Source organism: Phocoena phocoena, chromosome 14 (genome assembly GCF_963924675.1).
Source record: "Phocoena phocoena chromosome 14, mPhoPho1.1, whole genome shotgun sequence".
Taxonomy (NCBI): Eukaryota; Metazoa; Chordata; class Mammalia; order Artiodactyla; family Phocoenidae; genus Phocoena; species Phocoena phocoena.
The window spans coordinates 79,049,909-79,069,664 of NC_089232.1; the positions used below are offsets into that span (position 1 = coordinate 79,049,909).

The 19,756-nt window shown below is 41.7% G+C and overlaps 1 protein-coding gene across 1 annotated transcript in view; it reads left to right on the forward strand.

Moving 5' to 3' along the window:
- The window catches only part of NBAS (NBAS subunit of NRZ tethering complex), a 363,692-nt gene that overhangs the window by 277,123 nt on the left and 66,813 nt on the right, over positions 1-19,756 (forward strand). Inside the window, exons 45-46 of the mRNA XM_065891748.1 lie at positions 14,461-14,676; positions 18,064-18,266. Coding sequence (XP_065747820.1) covers positions 14,461-14,676; positions 18,064-18,266 — 419 coding nt within the window. The remainder of the gene's footprint in view (positions 1-14,460; positions 14,677-18,063; positions 18,267-19,756) is intronic.

The window sequence follows — 19,756 nt, forward strand, 5'->3', positions numbered from 1 at the left end:
TCAAGGATGATGAGGAACCAGCAGAGACTGACAAGAAGAGTTTTAAGATTCAAAAAATATAACAATATTTTTATTCATTAATGGAAAAAACATAGGAAGACAAGGGGAGAATTTCTGAGGTAAGTGGTGGCAGTGGATGGGACCTAGAGCCCAGGTGGGACAGTTGGCCTTTGGCAGGATCCCTGTCACTTTCCCGTGATAGCGGGAGGGAGGCAGAGCTGCTGATGGACACAGCTGCAGGGAGATGGATAGATACGGGGGAAGGAGATGGTAGACATTCTTTTCTGGTTGCTTCTGTTTTCTCAGTCAACGAGGAGGCAAAGAAATTAGCTGAGTTTAAGTTTAAAGGAGGGAGTGTTGGAGATTTGAGAGAGGAGAAGGGACAGAGCAATAATTTAGGAGAATGGGAAAATAGACAGGGAATTGTGGTAAGATTGCTGGGCCGTTCAGGGCATCATAATGAGCTCCTCGTCCAGTTTTCAACATAGCTCTACTTATGAACTCTCAGTGTTAACAAGCCTGCTGTTCTTTGAATCTTCATGCGTTGGACAAACCTACCTCCCCTCCAGTGCCTGGGCTTCTCCTGTACTTTATCCCATCAGGTCATCCTTTTGCCAGGTGCCTGTTTTTAATCCTTAATCAGATTTACATACTCATAAAATATAGATTAAAATTTTTCCTTTTCAATTCAGCAGTTTCTTTATTATGGAGTACACATATTAGGATTCCTTACATAAATGATTTAATAACAGCATAGTAATTTGAACTATGCATGAGTCATAGTAAAGGTTACAATAAATATTTGCTACCGTTGTTAATACTGTTGTTGCTACCGCTTTTGCTTTTATTGAGCGCTACGCTCGTCCTGCGGTGAGAGCCCAAAGGACATTTGAGATATGGTTCCTGCTTCCAGTGGGCTTACAGTCTAGGAATGCAAGGCAAACACTCATATAAACAGAGCAAGGAATACAAGGAAGCAATGAAAGTAGACACTGAATTTGAGTGTGATCATTTCCCCACACATTAGGATATCTGACATTGACAGATACCCCATGGGGGTGGTTATGAAGCAAGTATTATCATCTCTAGCCTGAAAGTGAGATTCCTAAAGGACAATTTTCCAAAGTTTAATAAACAGTAAGTGTCCAATCCCATTTTCACATCCAGGTCTCCTGATTGCAAATTCGATGTTGATTGCATGACACTATTCTGTTTTAGGAGTGGAAAAGAGAAGAAGGGTAGCAGACATACGTAAAATGCAGGACATAGTTAAGTATTTTGCATGTGCGTAACACGTCTGTCTTACCTTTGATAAGTTGGAAAGTTTGTTTGACCCAGATGGATCATGCATTATTCCCAAAGACCGTCAGTGGAGTTTGCAGGTGATGTAGAATGCGAGCAAGCCAGTGACTACATTTAAGGAGAGGGTTTAAGGAGAGGAAGAGAAGTAGCATCTGAGTGTTAGCACGGGCCAGGTGCGGTACAGGCATCGTCTCATAAGCTCTGTGTAACAACCATGTGGGGTGGGCGATGCCATCCTTTTTTGTGGAAAGCTTAGGCTCAGGGGAGTTTAGGGACTTACCCTAGACTGCTAGCATATATATAAGTGGTGGAGCCAGGATTTGAACCTCATGCTGTCATATTCTGAAACCTTGTTCGAAGCATGCTGTTTGTACAAAAGCTGTAGCTCTACTTTACAGAATCATTTTAGACTTCACTCATTCACTATGCTTGAAATAATCTGACTTAAAGTGATAGCATTACATATCTAGAGGCTAGCAGGGCAGCTCGGGGACCGTCATTAGAAAGACGGAACGGAGGTGCTTCTGGGGGGCAGCAACCTGCAGATGGCGCCGTATGTAAAGCGTTTGAAAGGATAAATGGCATGACCTGGGGATCAGCTTCAGATTTCCAGTACCCCGTAGATCTTACCTGTAAACGCATGCATGGCGCAGAATGGAACTGTGCATTGTGCGTGGGGTTAGCAGTGGGTGCGAGCTCAGAGGCTGACGTCTTCCTAGGGCAGACCGACCGGTGTGCTCCGTGCTTCACACCATGGACGGTTTGGTTCTTTCGGGCCATCAGGAACCCGCACACTCTGGTTACCGCAGCTACTGGGTCATTATGGTAAGAGTGACAAGGTGGCAACACTGAGAATATGAGTGCAAGGAAGCCATCTCAGTGAGCAAGGCTCCCCACACAGCTGCTGGATCATGATGTGAAGGCGTGAGCCTGCTCGCCCCACGCACACGCACACACTCATGCACACGCACACACGTGCTCACCTTAGAATTTCCCACGAGAGGCACCTTTCTGGTTGCGTATCATGATCCATTGTAGAGCAGCCCTGTGTGACGGCCACCCCAAAGGTCATTGTCCAGCCACCCTGTGGCTGCCTTCAGCTGCCGAGCGAGTCCCTGGACCTGTCAGCTGTGGTCAGATTCGGGAGAGGTTTGTTGCCAAGCAGATAACCTTTTTTTTTTTTTTTTTTTGCCGTACGCGGGCCTCTCACTGCCGTGGCCTCTCCCACTGCGGAGCACAGGCTCCGGACGCGCAGGCTCAGCGGCCATGGCTCACGGGCCCAGCCGCTCCGCGGCATGTGCGATCTTCCCGGACCAGGGCACAAACCCGTGTCCCCTGCATCGGCCGGCGGACTCTCAACCACCGCGGCACCAGGGAAGCCCAGATAACCTATTTCTAACAGGCCCCTTCTGACTGCTTCCTCAAAGAAGGATTGTGGGTATGGCATGCATTCTGAATCTTATGACCTGTAGAAGAAGCCTAAGAATTAGCCCTTCGATGTCTGTCAGTATCACCCTATAACAGCAAGGGAAACTAACGTTTCCTTCCGAAAGTCTGTCACAGGCATCTAGGCGGCACCTAAACACGGGTGTAGATTACCCATCTCACTCTTCACATCCAGCCTTCCAGCAAGATTCTATAAGAGGAAGACGATATTTATTGTAATATTACTGTGAATTGTCCTGCAGCTCTGTGAAGTAAATACTTTTACCACCATTTCAACAGACAAGAAAGTTAAGGCTCAAGGAAATTAAATAACCGCTCCAGTGTCTTATGAGCTGCAAGTAACCAAGTCAGGATTCATATACAGGCCTGCTCCCCAAATCTTGCTTTCCACTGCCTCCCTTGCCTGAGGAATTTGGCTGCAAAAGCCCACCTGGGGTGCTCGTGATTATTGCCTCGACTGGCAAGCTGAAAACTCATTCTCTGTTTGTGCTTGGAAGATTATTTCAAATTGACTGAGGTAATAATTTAGTAAGAGAAATGGAAAGGTGGCCAAAAGACCACGTACACAGTCCAATCGTAAGTGATAATGCCTCTGCTGTGAGGAGGAGTCTGGTGGGCGCTGAGCTGCTGTGTGTTTCTGCAGCCCTTGCGGGTCTCTCCATTAATGATTTACAAGAAGGGATACACAACTCCTTCCTGGGAAGCTTGTGGACTCTAAATTCCCAGGGGGTGGACGTCTTGGGGAAGACAGAGGAATAAATCAACAATCTCAGAATAATGTACAGCAAATACCAAAGCGTATTTTAACATTAAAGAAAAGCAAGAGAGGGACGAGGAGCCTGAAAGTCACCTCGCTATGAAATGCGCTTCTCCCTCTGGCTGACTTCGTAGTTGAGGTGTTTGTTGTGTAACCAGGTATGTTCAGTGATGTGGGCTCCCTCTGCTCCTCCGTTCTTTGTTCATCCTAGGAGCCCTCCTCTCAGTTAAGTACATTTAAACTTATAAGCAGATGTATTTTCTAACTGCCACCTTATGAATACTTTCTCTAGCCTGTGCGGCAAAGGGATTTATAATGAAAAACCAGGCCCTCTCCTCTCATCTGGTGCCAAAAGCTTTTTAAGTATTGGTTCCCAAAGGAAGATCCCTGTCTAATTGCAGCCATCTCAGCATGCTGGTTGTTTTTGCCTACCTGACAGTCAGGGGGAACGCTTCATAGATGGAGATGGTAAACAGATAAATTAGTGAAAGATTCATAATTGATGTGATAGATGGCTTGTGATGTGGTAGCATTAAGGTAGAAATGGTCAATAGTTGAGTTGATGGGACCAGCCAGGAAAGGCCCCATAGTAGAGGAGGTATTAGAGCCGAGTCTTAACAAATGAGGATGTTTGTCATGAGTACCACGGAGGGAAAGATTAGGAGGAGCATTCCAGATAGATTTGGCAATTTTAGTAAAGGCATAGAATAATCTCGTACCTTCAGTTGACTACAAGACAGGTGATATAAATAGAAGTGTCTTGATGAGGCTAGAGAGGTTAGGAAGGGCCGGGTAATGAATGAAAACTCTTATATACCTGGCTAAAGGTTTTAGACTATCCTGAGGATGGATCAATTAGACGTAAATTTTAAGCTGGGTAGTGACATTGTCAGATTCTTACTTTAGAAAGATCACCTTGGTGATGACGGGAGGAAGGAACAGAAGACACACCAACTTGGACACAAGGAAGCTCCAGCGTGAAGGCCACTGCAGTATTTTGTGGGAGAGATGATAATGGAGCAAAGAGGCATTGATACCAAACTCACTCGATTTGTGATAATTAACTGTAGTGTAGGCATGTGTGCTGTATCTCTGTTTTAATAATGCATTTCTATATACATTCTTTGAGGATACTATTTCACCTTTTGGTCACTGAATCACCTAGCAAAGTTCCTTAAGCACAGTATAACCAGTGTTTTGTTCCGCGTACATCATCTGATGAGGGATTTTTCATGCCACCCATATGTGTAGAAGACTGAGGGATTGATGCCACTTATCAAATGATAAAATTTCCGTGAGGAGAACAGAGTAAAACAATTTTAAATTAACATCGACCCAGGAGAATCTGGGAAATTCCCTACATTAATATTGTGTCCTCTCAACATACTGAATTAAATCTTGATCGATCTTAGACACATTGTGAAGTTCTTTGAATGGTAGCAGGGTGACGAATAAAGAGACAGGTTTATAATTAGACCTTCCAGAGTTCCCATCAGGCTTGACCTTGGAGAAATTACTCTTACCTTCTGAGTTTTCTCCTCTGTATAATGGGGCACAATAATTACTACCATATAAATATAGATTAATTTTAGAACGTTTTTAGATATAAATGAAAATCCAATTAAATTAGTTTAGCTGAGCAGAAAATTTACTGGCCCATGTAACTCAAAGGCCCAGAGGTGGGCCTGACTTCAGGGTTGGCTGATTCAGCAGTGAGTGGTCATCAGGGAGCTGATTTCTTTCCATCTCTTTTCTCTGCTGTCTGTGGTTTTAGCGCCACCCTCCAGGCTCTTTGCATCAGTACACTGATCTGCGGAAACGGGCTACGTTGCCTCCTAGTCTACATCCACCAGATAGGGTGAGAGAACTTCGTGAAGGCACCAAACGGGAAGTCAGAGCTTTTTACTGGTTCGATCACCCCTGAACCGATCTGGGGCTCTTGGTATGTCAGGTACTGATTACCTTCAACCCATTGTACCTGAACTAACCACTGTGGAGAGAGGCATGAGATCATCATGAATGGTCTAACTCCATCACGACTAACCCTGAGCAGCCCTGAGTCGGTCCTACACCCACTGCATGGTCAGCTCCTATTAGACAAGGTACTGAGGGAGACAAGCACAATATCTGGAACATGTACCTTGGATAACTCTTGTGAGGATTAAATAAAATAGCAAGTATAAAGATCTTGGTGTCAGTAGGTACTCAGTACTGGTCAGTTCCCCTTCTGCTTTTCTTCATCCCTCTTTCTGTTTTACTCTATCTTAGAAGGTAAAACGACATTTGAATTCTTTTCAGCCCAATTTCAAACATCTAGCAGTAGTTCAGGTTGATTTTTAATGATACTAAATAGTTGTGAGTGTTGGAATAAGATCTGAATTTTCATATTTACACTTGGCTTTGATATAAATTCAGTGGGTCTACTTAAAATGCTCTTAATAATAACAATTTGTGTTGTGGATCCCATGCATACATATGATAGGAAAAGGTTTTTAAACGGAAAATGTGAATGAATGCTTTCCTAGCCACAGTGGATAGTAGCCTTCCTTACTGATTGCAGAAACATTCCTTCTCATTTCTAACGTTCTTCATGGCCCTCTCCGTTAAGATAAAGGTGACCTTCAAGCTGTTGAAAAACTTGGGGATGGATTACCTTATGTGACCGCTGAAAGTGAATAGTGAAAAAGACAGGACCATTTACACTTTGCTGACGAATAATAATATTACTGTAATTATTGTACAAGGCAAAAGGTAAAGATAAAGTGGCCTCCGTGTCTGGCGTCATTCATTTTTATTATATAAGCAATTGATAGGTAAAGCAGAGGAGCAAAATTGTAAGGTTGATTTTGTTGTTAAGTATATAATTCAGTGTGACAAAAGCTGCATTCTTATTTTTGTGCTTGAATATATCATTAACTATATTAAAGCAAAAATTTTTTAACTTGTCAATTTCATTTTCTGCCGGATAACATTGAAGGTACTATTTTGTAATATTCTATATTTACAATTTTAAAACAGTACTTTAAATGTTAGACTAAGTACTGAGAGTATAAAAATGAATAAGATATGGGTCCTGCTCTGATGGATCTCATAATCTAGGAAGGAAAGTAGACATAGAAACAAAGCATATATATAACATTCAACGTCAGCAGAGAGAGAGATTAACATTATGTTATCAGTAAAACAAAGGGACTTCTTTTTATTGAAGTCAATTAAATCTAACTTAGATAATTTGATACCTTGTTGGTAGCCTTGAACTTTGCTGACCCCTACAAGTCATCCTGTCATCACTGGAGCGGATTTGCAGGTGCTTTACAAACTACGTGTTCCAGTCCATTAGTGGATCCTGTAATTAGAGTGTTGTAGTCAGCATTAAAACCAAACAAACAGGAAAGAACACTAGACCGTAGATTAATATCAGATACCAGATTGTACCTCACCACAGTCGGGGTTATATTGTTTCATGAAACTTTAGTTGGCTTTTAATATATGCATACATTTCAATGCATATATATTGTGATACTGAGTTTTGATATACAATGTGTTTCTTACTGTTGGTCTTGGGCAGAAATGTTTGGGAGCTGCTCGGTCAACTGACAGGCGCCGGCTGCACGTGTGTAACTTGGGCAGCCAGCGCAGGACAGCATATGTGTCTTTTGGTTCTTTGTTTATCATTTAAATCCCAAACTGCCTTCTTCTTTTTGTTTTTTTAATTTAATTTTTTTTTATATTGGGGTATAGTCGATTTACAACGTTGTGTTGGTTTCAGGTGTACAGCAGTGTAATGCAGTTATACATGTACGTGTATCCACTCTTTTTCAGGTTCTTTTCCCATATAGGTTATTACAGAGTATTGAGTAGAGTTCCCTGTGCTCTACAGTAGGTCCTTGTTGATTATCAGTTTTATATAGAGTAGTGTGTATATGTCAGTCCCAACCTCCTAATTTATCCCTCCCCCCGACCTTTCCCTGTGGTAACCGTGAGTTTGTTTTCAAAGTCTGTGAGTCTGTTTCTGTTTGTAATAAGTTCATTTCTATCATGTTTAGACTGCACTTATAAGTGATATCATATGATATTTGTCTTTCTATGTCTGACTGACTTCGCTTAGTATAATAATCTCTAGGTGCATCCATGTAAAAACTGCCTTTTTTTTTCATCACTCCCCCAACCTGTCTAGACACTTGCAGTGACGGTCTAACCTAATTGTCCCTCGGCCTCCAGTCCTGGGAGCTATCTCCAGCCACATCCCACATTCACCACCAGCCACCTGGAATTAACCAGGAGAAGCTTGTACAAAATACAAGTTTCTTTCCACCAATGCCAGTGCCTTCCCCAGCCTCACAGAGAGTCAGTGAGTATAAGGAGGGCTCAGGAATTTGCTTTTTTTTTGCGGTATGCGGGCCCCTCACTGCTGTGGCCTCTCCCGTTGCGGAGCACAGGCTCCGGACGCGCAGGCTCAGCGGCCATGGCTCACGGGCCCAGCCACTCCGCGGCATGTGGGATCCTCCCGGACCGGGGCACGAACTCGTGTCCCCTGCATCGGCAGGCAGACTCTCAACCACTGCGCCACCAGGGAAGCCAGGAATTTGCTTTTTTAAAGTAGCGCTCAATTGAATTCAATATAGGTGGTCTAAAAATCACACTTCAGGGAAACAGTGCTCCAAAGCAGTGGACTTAACTTTTTACTCATGGACCTAAGAGAATTTAAAATAACCTGGTTATCCTCTCACGCACTTGATGGCTTAGTCTGTTCTAGCTCTGTAACAAAATGCCGTAGACTGGGTAGCTTATAAACAACAGAAATTTATTGGTTTCAGTTCTGGAGGCTGGAAGTCCAAGATAAAGGTACCAGCGTGGTCGAGTTCTGGTGAGAGCCCTTTTTGTAGGTGCCTTCTCACTGTGTCCTCACATGGCCGGAGGGGATAGGGATCTTTCTGGAGCCTCTTGTACAAGGCACTAATTTCATTAATAAGGGCTCCACCCTCGTGACTTACGTACCTCCCACAGTCCCCACCCACGCATACCATCACCTCTGGGGTTAGGATTTCAATGTATGAATTTTGAGGGTTACAAACATGGGGCTTCAAGTCCCAATCTGAGTTGTGAGGTTTCAATAGGGCTCTAAGATGATTTTTTAAAAATTACTCTGTATTGAGTTATTGTTTCAATTATTGCAGTATATACTAGAACAACATAGATACGTTAACTTTTGATAAATAAGCATTAATTGCAAGAAAATTGTATTTAAAACGTACCTCTTAATGAGATGGGTAGGGCTTTAAACGTTGTTCCTAATTAGTTTATGTGCCCGTGGCTGACTCTTACTATTGCTAGGTTGATATTGCATTCAACATCAGTTCTTTCCATTTTACATTTTTATAGGCATGAATATTTTGAAACTTTGTTCACAGTGGATGGGCAAGGAGTTTTGTCATAGCAGTGCCACTCGATTCTTTGAATGCCCTCAAGGTTATCGGCCAAAAATCGCATAGCAATCTGTTGTTAAAAATCATTTGTAATGATTTATCAACTGACAACTCAATTAGATCCTTCATAAAGTTTTTTGAAAGCAAAGAATCGAAAACCTTCTGGCATGCAAAAAGAAATGTGTTATCCAGATGTTGGAGTCATGTCACACACCAGGAATTGAATTGTCCCTTCGTTTGGTGTTCCGGAGCTTTTCAGACTCCAGGACAGTGTATCAGAGTCTGATTCAGGAAGGATGCAGGGCATGTCTTTCTTGTGTAAGTAGAGGAAGGCCTGCGGTAAAAGAGAATAGGCCTGACACTCTGACCTCCAGCACGTTCTCAAGGCCAGTCTTAGGAAAGAGTATTTAGAGAAGGTAAAAGTTTAGGAACTGATTCCCTTAAAATTATCTGAACCTTTGTACCCTTCAAAAAGGCTTTGTGACTGGGGCACACATACCCCAGTTTGAAGGCCACTGGCCTGAAGGAAAATGTAAGTTTCCCAATGTGGCGCCTGTGGTGACCCTAGCCCTCCTTTGTGTCCTTTCTCTGCAGGACAGTCTCCTGCCTGAACACACACAGACTTTCCACTTTACACCAAGGGCTCTCCCTTACCCCTAGAGCTGTGATTTTCCACAGGAGTGAGATTGAAGGAAGAAGAGTGTCTAACTTTTCTTGGCAGTGGGATTGAGGATGCGCTATGAGGGGATCAAATTCCTCCTCAAAAGATGCTATGAGGGCATTTTTTGATCTTTTTCAGAAGTCATGCTTCCTGTTTTCCCAGATATACTGTTAGCTGATGGTTCGCCTCCACCGTTCCACCCCCATGAGACTCCTCGAGGTGGTGAGCCACTGTTTTTGGTGGGAGTATATTATATCCCTCAGGTGTTTTGGAGTACAATAGAAGGTTGAGAGTCACAATCATAGAGCGTTCCCTTTTTAAAGTCCCCATGCCGCACTCTGCTGAAATTCACCTCGCCCGCTTCTTCCACAGGAATTCTTGCTCATCCTTCAAGTCCTGGTTTCGGTGCCACCTCCTTTTTAAAGACTTCCTTGCCTTCCTAAGACGGATGCTTTTTCTTGCATCCACATAGTTAGTTTATACTTCTGTCACACTTTATAAATACTTACTTTTGTGTTTGGTTTTTCCATTAGGATATATGTTCTTCAAAGGTAGAGATTGTGTTTTTGATTTCCCTTTGTATCCCCTGTGCCCAGACCAGGCCTAGCACATGGTAAGTGTTGGAGTGTTTGTGCTTGAAGAGGAGGAGGGAGAGATGAAAGAAAAGTAGGGTGAGGTTTTAAATTGAACCCAAAAAGAAAGGTATCTGTCTGTCCCCTGTTAGTTGCTATTAGCAGCGTGAACAGTAGGTAAACCCTGATTTGTCCAGCTGACTCTGTAGGTAGCGTCTGGCTTTTCTGAAGTCACTTGCCATTTCCTAAATATCAGCCCTATCTTCAAAGTCACACTATATTCATTTTTAAAAGAAAAAGTAGTATCTGCTGTGCAAGGTTTATCAGCCTTAAAGTACCTGCACGCAAGGAAAGTTGTCTCGGTGAATTTTGAATCAAGCCATTCATGACGACGATAGCACTGATCGTGTCACTCTTCTGCTTAAGCTCCTTCCTTTCATGGCTTCCCAGGCATGAGGGTGATAGAGAGCAGTCCTGTCGCCCGGCACACAGGCCCTTCGTGTTGGGCCGCCGCTTCTTCCTCCCTCAGGCTCTGACGGGCCTTTACTTGCAGGCTGCATCCCGGCCATGCTGATTTACCCACAGCATCTCCACTTGCCCCTGTAACCTGGGGACCTCGTGAAGTTCTTCTTTTCCTGTCTTCGTGCCGACTCACTCCTGATGACTCTCCTTAGAGAGAGCCTCCCTCAGCAGACCTTCCTTCCAGTCCCTCACTTCCAGTCGGGACGCAGTGCCCCTTGGAGGCTCTCTGCAGCAGGTCGCGTTTACCCTCCCGCACTTGGATAAGGATCCTGCTTCCGTATAATGCCTTTTATCTGTCTTTCCAACTAGAGTTTAACATACTTAGGGCCAGGGGCCTGATCTGATTTTGTCTGTGTCGCCAGCACCCAGCCCGAGGCGGATGTACAGCGCCTTCACTGGATGGATGTCAGTGAATAAACCCAAGCTCATCACAGTTTAATGTCCTTGTGCCTCTTCCTGCGTCTCTTCTGATCACTACCAACTGGCATTGTCCCGATAGCACACATCTGGTCCTGAGGTTTTCGTGTCAAGTTCTTTAAAATGTTGCAATTTTAGTCTCGTGGGGCCATCTTACCGGAACAGGACACTGTGGTCCCTGAGAAATTGGAGCCTTCTGGTGCATTCTGGACCACAGGTTTCTAGGGACACGTTGAGAACATGTTATTTCGTTGCATTTTTTTAAACATCTTTATTGGAGTGTAATTGCTTTACCATGTTGTGTTAGTTTCTGCTTTATAACAAAGTGAATCAGCTATATGTATACATATATCCCCATATCTCCTCCCTCTTGCGTCTCCCTCCCACCCTCCCTATCCCACCCCTCTAGGTGGTCACAAAGCACCGAGCTGATCTCCCTGTGCTATGCGCTGCTTCCCACTATCTATTTTACATTTGGTAGTGTGTATATGTCCATGCCACTTCTCCCCTGTATGTTGAGCAGAGTTGTTTAGTAATTTAGTAGCTATTTTCTGTTTGTCTACAATGTGCTAGACATTGTATTAGGTGCTAGGGATACAGAGATTTAAAAAGCACAGTTTCTACCCGGAAGGATCACATTGTTTAGTCAGGGAAACGTACAGGTAACCAGCCGATTTTAACACAGTGTAATGCTTTCTTTGATACAGGTAAGCTTTAAAAGGAACACGTAGCAGGAGGAGATGATGTTAGGGACGGCATCTCAAAGGAGTGAACCCTGAGCTGATTCTGGAAGGGCAGACAAAGGCAGGCTTGAGAAAGAATGACAGTTTTTTCTCAGATACCTTAAGACTGGTTTTTATATCTTCTTAAAGGACTGTAAGAACTAGCCAGCCAGCCAGCCAACCAAGAGAAGATGTAAGAGACTGCGCGTGCCCTGCGAAGCCTAGCATGTTCCTATCTGGCCCTTCCCACCCCTGCTCCGTCTAAAGTGCTCACTAGTGGTTATACATAGGTCATAAGCCTTCCTACTTCTGCAACTCTGCTTTTGCTATTCTGTCGTTTTGAAATGTTGTCATTCATCCGTTCATTCCTTTATACCTTCAACAAGTGTGTTATGTATGAGCCACCATTCTGAGTTCTGGGAAGATAGTGACAGTCAGACCGTAAGCAAATAGAAACACAGCATGCCAGTTGTGAAGAAAAAATAACGCAGGGTAAGGAGAACGAGGACAAGTGAGGACGGAGGATGTGGCAGCTCTTACTCAGTAGTCAGGGAAGCCTCGGATAAGGCGATGTTTGTGCCGAGTCCTGAGGGAAGCACAGGAATGAGCCATGAGGATACACTGGGAGGAGAACATTTCAGGCAGAGGGACCAACAAGTGGAAAGGCTCTGCGGGCCTGCAGGGAGGTGAGTGTCTCAGGAGTGGGCTGAGAGCGGGAGAGAGGCGGGATACAGGCTTAGAGAGGTGGGGTGAGGTGAAGGGCAAATCATATAGGGCCTAGCAGGGCTTTGAAGCCTCGATTTTGTTCATGCTCTGTCAGAGCCTGTGACGAGGCAGACATGACCAAGTGGCATCTGTGTGACGCGCAGTGAAGGGGAAGCCCTGTCTTGGTAACCACGGGATCTGAATTCCGACTTTTACTCTCCTCACTCTCATAATGAACCCAAACATACCACCCAGCCTCCCTGGGGCTTGGTCTTCCCATCCACATAATGGGGCGTAGGGAGGTCTGCTGAACTAAACACAAGTTCTAGTATCTTGTATTTCTCAGTCACATAAAGGAGTTCGCAGTTTATTTAGGGGAAGAGATAGTAATGTAACTAATACTTGGCAGTCAGTGGTAGCTTCTGATTTTGTTTCATGTCATGGGTGCTGGGAGGCAGCCATCACGTAAGGAGTGGGGGCCACAGAACTTGTTTGGAAGCTGCATTTGCAAAGCAAATACTTACAATTCAGTGAAAGCAGTGCTTTCCTAAAGATCCTTTTACCAATATGTATATGGGATTAAGAAAATGCCATCTCTTATAAAACATTAATCTTATGTGGAATGACTTGGAGGGAGCTGGTGGGAAATGGAGAGTGGGGGAGGTTTGCCATGTGTTGATTGGTGTGGTCGCTGGTGCTGTGTATTGATGCCTGTGCCTAGTTTTCAGAATACCCAGAGACGGACTGTGACTGATTTTAAGAAGTAATAGGACAGATAACAGTTTGTCCTAGGACTCTTTATCTGTTATTGTTGTTGTTGTTTTTAAATCAACACAAAGCCCTTTTAAGGCTCTAGTACACGTCTGCTGGAGTAGTTGACAAGAGACTGAATTCCAGGGTCCAGAGCAGCACAAATCAGCAGGGCCTGAAAAGGCCCCAGAATGGCTCAGAGGTACGTGGTGCCTCCATCAAAACGGGTTAAGTTTAAACTTAAGTTTGCATTCTTGAGGCCAAGTGAACTTAACATATTAAATATTAGAAAAATGTAACCCTTACATACCTATCGCAGTGGCCGTCACGTATAAGAATTCAGTAAGCAGTTGGTGAGTAAATGAGTGAATACAACATTATTATAGAAAATTTGGAAAATTGAGACGAACAGAATTGCTCATGATCCCAACACTTTAACATAATGGTCACCAATAGAGAGAGAGAGAGAGAGAGAGAGAGAGAGAGAGAGAGAGTGTGTGTGTGTGTGTGTGTGTGTGTGTGTGTGTATTCAGCCACATGCACAAGTATAGTTCAGATTTTAATGTAAGCATGGTATAAATAGTTTTATGATTTCTGATTCCTAAAATTGAACATTTTATGATAACCATTTTCCAAATGGCTTATACTGTTTTTATAATTCTAATTTTAACGGCTGCATAATGTTTTATCTAGTAATTTATCATAAGCTGGTTACCATATCTCATATCATCAGGCAATTAGATTGCTTTTGAAGTTTTATTTTTATGTTCTTATTCCAGTTAAAATCTTCATTCCTGTACTGTTTTCTTCTTTTGAATTATTTCCTTATAGTAAACGATCAGAACTGGTTGTAGAATTGACTCCTCATTTTTTCACTGTAACCAGTAATCTATTTGACTTTTAGTTTCATCAAGACACCACCTGCTTTGGGGTATTAGCATTTAAAAAACTGTATTTGCTCATGTAATAGTGCAAGTGGTACCTCCCTATTTTTGTTTTATTCATGGAAGAAAAACCAGTCTAGCAAAAGTCCTATTCACTAAAGTTGTACGTATTAAAATTTTACTTTTGTTCTCTCTACCACATTAATATCTTTTAAATATGCCATGTGTAATAATGTAGGGTGATTTATCTCACTTTTGTTCAATTCCTGTTTTTCTTGTTTGTTTGTTTGTTAAAGCTATCTGTGGAAGCACGTAAAGAAATGACTGGAAAGGCTATTAAGACAGTCAAACATTTTATTGAGAAGCCAAGGAAAAGAAATTCAGAAGACATTCAAGAGGCTAGTGATTCTAAGATGACCTACGCAGATGCCTTGAATCATCTGGAGAAGTCACTGGCTCACCTGGAAACCCTCAACCACAGCTTCATCGTTTCTCTGAAGAATAGTGAGCAGGTAATGAGATTCACACTTCTGTGTGCTCACTCACTCAGATAATACCAGTGTATTCTTTCATTTATCCTTTAAAGCTATATTCGTAGTTTTGATAGGGTTTTCAATCTTGCAGATTTTTTTTTCAATAACCTTTTTTTTTATTGAGGTATAGTTAATTTACAATGTTGGGTTAGTTTCAGGTGTACAGCAAAGTGATTCAGTTTTATTTAGATATAAATATATATATACACACACTCACACACGTGTGTGTGTGTGCATGTATCCTTTTTTCAGATTCTTTTCCATTATAGGTTTTTATAGGACACTGAATATAGTTGCCTGTGCTATACAGTAGGTCCTTGTTATTGATCTGTTTTATACATAGTAGTGTGTATATGTTAAGCTTAAACTCCTAATTTATTCCCCACACCTCCAAATCTTACAGATAATGGTCTTAAATCTTTATCCTTTAACCTTGTCATTATCTCTTGATTGTCAGTTCAGTTTTCGCTTCTTTAAAAAGGATTGTAGGCCACTTAACACGATTGATAACTTGGGGAGGAAGGACGTGAGGAGGTGAGAGGGGTGGGAGAAGGGGGGCCAGGATGGGTAGTGGTTGCTAAAGCTGAGAAATGATGAAGACTGAGGTTCTCAAGCTCTGCTTCTAGCTGGTAGATGTTTTGCTGTCCAATTGAATAGTGATATATTTTTTTCCCCCTAATCTTCAGAAAAATTCAGAAATAGCCATCCATGCCTGCTTCAACAGTTTCTTTTTTAAAAAAATTATATGTACTCATCCTGTTTTTATGTTGCATTTTCCAGTGTAACTTCATTATTGATATGACTTTTTTGGCTAGTAAAGTTGTTCCTAGTTGGTTTCTTGTTGAGACCCTGATGGTGTCTCAGAAAGCACCCCATGAGAGTCAGGAGCCCCTGCCATGATGAGGTCTGGGGACCAGGGTGTTGGGACTACATGAGGAAACCCTCTGTAGCCTTTGGAGCTTTTCTTCTGTATTGTCACAGTCATGGAAATTTTAATATTCTTTTCCATAACTTAAAAGTTGACAAATCAGTAAGTAAATGATCTTCATCTAGGTGAAAACAGCGTTTAGGTATAAAAAAAGCTTCCATTTGCCCTTTAATGCTATGGTGAATGAACCTGTAAGTGGCCACTAACCTCCTCTTTTATTTTTCTTAAACCTTACAAGTTTATTGAATTGTATTCTTGGTTTGTAAAAAATATTCCTGACCAGAAAGACCAGTCAGTGGAGAGGAGTCCAGATAATGAACAAATGGGAGACTTCAAAATATGTATGAGACCCAGAAATGTAAGCCCCTCATGCAAAAGATAAGGGGAAGAATTCAAAAGTCTGATAACACTTTTATTTCATTCTGTGCTTTACAGCGCCTGTTAGGCTATCTAATGAATAATATTAAATAATGGTATGAGCAAGATAGAAGCCTTTGCAGGGAGCAGATTGGCTTTACCAATCTTGATTTTATCCTGTTGATACTTACAGTTCTATAATCAATAATTATAAGAACTAGGGTAGAATTTGGATCTTCAGGTAAAAGTGATTTATACTTACTAGTATAAAACTTTTAAAATATGTATTCATTTTTCTAATCAAGTATTCTGTATTCATATCTGGAGAATTGTCATTACTCTCCTTGGAATAAGTATTGTCTTTCAGTGGCTAGAGTAGTGTATGTGGGGCCAAGGGGGTTATTAACAAAATCAGCCACTTGCTTCAGCTAGATTTAAAGGTACCAGATAGCTACTTGCAAATGTTAGACCGTGGATGGTCTGTAATAGGAGCCTCTTCTGATTCCTAAATTGAACATTATATGATTTTGTTAAGGCACCTTTCAGAGCAAATGCTGGAAGTAACTTCAACTTCGTGTATTTGTCCCTTTTAAGTTCAGGCCTTGATTTTAACCTCTTTATATGTACTGCGTGCAAGACCATCTTATGTGCTCAAGAAGGTTAGTGCAATTTCAATTACAGGCCACTGGGGCCTCAGTTTCCGCTTGCCTCAGTAGGGATACTAGTAACTGCCCTGCCTAACTCACAGTCTCTTTTTTTTTTAATAGAAAGTTTAGAAAACAATGGGGAGAATAGTGACATGAAATCTCATGTGCCCAACTCCCAGCTTCCACAATTATCAAAATGTGACCAATCTTATTTCACCCCTACCCCTACCTACCCTTACTACGCTCCTGTGGATCATTTTAAAGAAAAACCCAGTCAGCTTTTCATTTCATCCACAGATCCTTCCACATCTATTTCTAAAAGATATGTTTAAACTTAACCACTACAGCATTACCAGTAAAAAAGGTAATAGGAATTCTTCAATATCATCAAATTGCCAGTTAATGTTTAGATTTCCACATGGTTGTTTTGAAAGACAAAGCAGTTATACTGAGAATTACTTGTGAAAGTTGGAAAGTGTTATTAACATCAAGTGGCCATATTTGGTATGCTGAACAATGGTAGCTGGTGTCCTGTTAAGTTATCTGTTGTCATGTTAGTTTGTACAGTGTTATCAAAGAGGGGCAGGCAGTGTGGAGTGGGAGAGTGCAGTGGGGAAAGTAGAATCTCGGATTCTAATCCTAAGATCCATTAATGGCTGGTTGTGTGACTTTGGACACGTTACTTAACATCTTTGGTCTTCTATTTCCCTTTTGGTAAAGTGGAGCTAATTAAAAAACTCCTTGTGGGATAATGATAACCATTAAATCAGACGACATATGTACAATACCTGGGTTTACATAGTTGATGCTTAATAGGTTATAACTATCATGTGGTTATAGCACAATAATAATAATAGAGAAATTTGCCCTTAATGAGCATTACTTTGTGCCTAACATTGTGCTAAAGGACTGATTTTTTTTTTTTTTTTTTTTTTTGCGGTACGTGGCCCTCTCATTGCTGTGGCCTCTCCCGTTGCGGAACACAGGCTCCGGACGCGCAGGCTCAGCGGCCATGGCTCACGGCCCCAGCCGCTCCGCGGCATGTGGGATCCTCCCAGACTGGGGCACGAACCCACGTCCCCTGCATCGGCAGGCGGGCTCTCAGCCACTGTGCCACCAGGGAAGCCCAAGGACTGATTTTTATATTATTGAATGTTTATGACATCCTCTGTTCATAAGAAGTGATTGTCCTTATCCTCGTTTTATAGATACTGGAAAGTTGAGATCACAATGGCTTACTAATTAAAGCGAGGATTGCACTCAAGCCTGGGTGGCCCTGGAGACCAAGCTCTTAACAACCCCTGCGTATTCCTCCATGTGGTGTTTGTGGTCATAGCGTATTTGGTTTGAGAGCTTCTAAGTATATTTCACTCTGTCCATGTAGACATGTAATTCCTAGTTGATATTTACATGTTGAATTCCCTATGTTTGCAGGAAACACTGCAGAAATATAGTTACCTCTATGATCTGTCTCGGTCAGAAAAAGGGAAAGTTCAGGATCAAGCCGTGGCCATGTGTTTAGACGGTCAGCCTCTAAGAATGATTCAACAGCTGCTAGAGGTGGCCGTTGGCCCTCTTGACATCTCACCTAAGGATATAGTACACGGTGCAATAACGAAAATCATCTCTGCGTTGAGGTAAGCTATAAAACAGTCATTGAGGAGAACCTGAGCTGATACTTTGCCAGTAATGTGCTTGTTTCACGGTTGTTAGAAAGGTAAAATACTATCATGTGTGTAGGAGCATTTTATAAAGTATGATGTACTTCATAAAAAGTGAGAGATTATGATTAGACTTCTCAGTCTCATGTCTTAAAATATCTTGTGAATGGAGAACCATGGCAGTGTTCTGTCATTGGTCCTGTGTGTAACATGTCAAGAAGCTAGCTAACTTCTGGGTAGACCCTCTCTCGCACCCAGATAATTCTTGAAATAAGGGAAAGGCCAAAATGGCATGTGAAGCAGGTCGCTAAGTGTCAGACTGTCATGTGACTTTAGCGTGGATTTTCAGAGCTTGTCTCTTCTAATTCCCCTTCTTTGTAGCAGTGGGAAACCAGTTCCCAGAAGTTTCTTTTGAAGTACACAAGGCAAGGTTAATCATATACTGAAGAAGTTGGACATGTGTTAAGTATCTTAGGACATTATTTACCTGCAATTAATGGCATAAAATTGACAATTGAGAAATTCTAGCTTTCTGTCGATAGGCTGGTATCTTTGTAGGAATACATCCAAGGGGATTAGGAAAAAGGGAAAGTTGAGCTTAGAAAATAATGAGGCATCAAGTGCTTTCTGTGAATAATGCAATTAGCCTAAAAGATTTAGTTGTGTTTAAATTATTCTTCTTTTAAGCAACTTTTTGATTAAATGCGTGTCAATTTTCAGCAGCTGAGCTGAAATCAAATGAGGCTTCGTCAGTTTAATTACCCAGCTTCATCCGGTTTTCACCTTAATGCTCTGAGGTATCTGGTAATTTTTTATACAGGGAGAGAAATGAAATAGTGTAACACTTTTTAGAAATCGCAAATATGAAATGAATAAAGCTTTATTCTATTACGAGCTTATTATGTTTTCGTGGTGGTTGTGATTATAAGAGACACTTTCCTCTTTCAAATGATGACAGATAATTGTTTACCATATTTTGTACCTTTTTGATTCAGTTATCTTTTATTATTTCTTAAATCAAGGCTTAGATGAAGCTCACAAAAATAAAAATTTGAAAAATTACTGCTTTGAATATAATTTAGTTTATTTTTCAAAAATTGTACATTTTCATATAATTAAAATATGATATATTTTTACGTTTATAAAATTCTGACATAAATTATACTCCTTTCTTTTTCCCTGTGCCCAGTTCTACTACTGAAGATTTTGTTCTGATCTAATAAATGTTAGACTTAGTGTACAGGAGACATTCAATAAAAATGAGTTAAATCTTTCAGTAGTGGGGGGAAGGGGAACTTCAGTTCACCTACCTCTTTTTCAAAGGAAAACAAATTGCTATTGACTATGTCCATAACATTTACGTTTTAGAAAGTTAGTGAAATTTAGTAGGCATAAAATGACAAAGGGACGAACATACAGCAGCAGTTGGTTTCAATCATATAACAAACTATTCAAAAACTCATCTA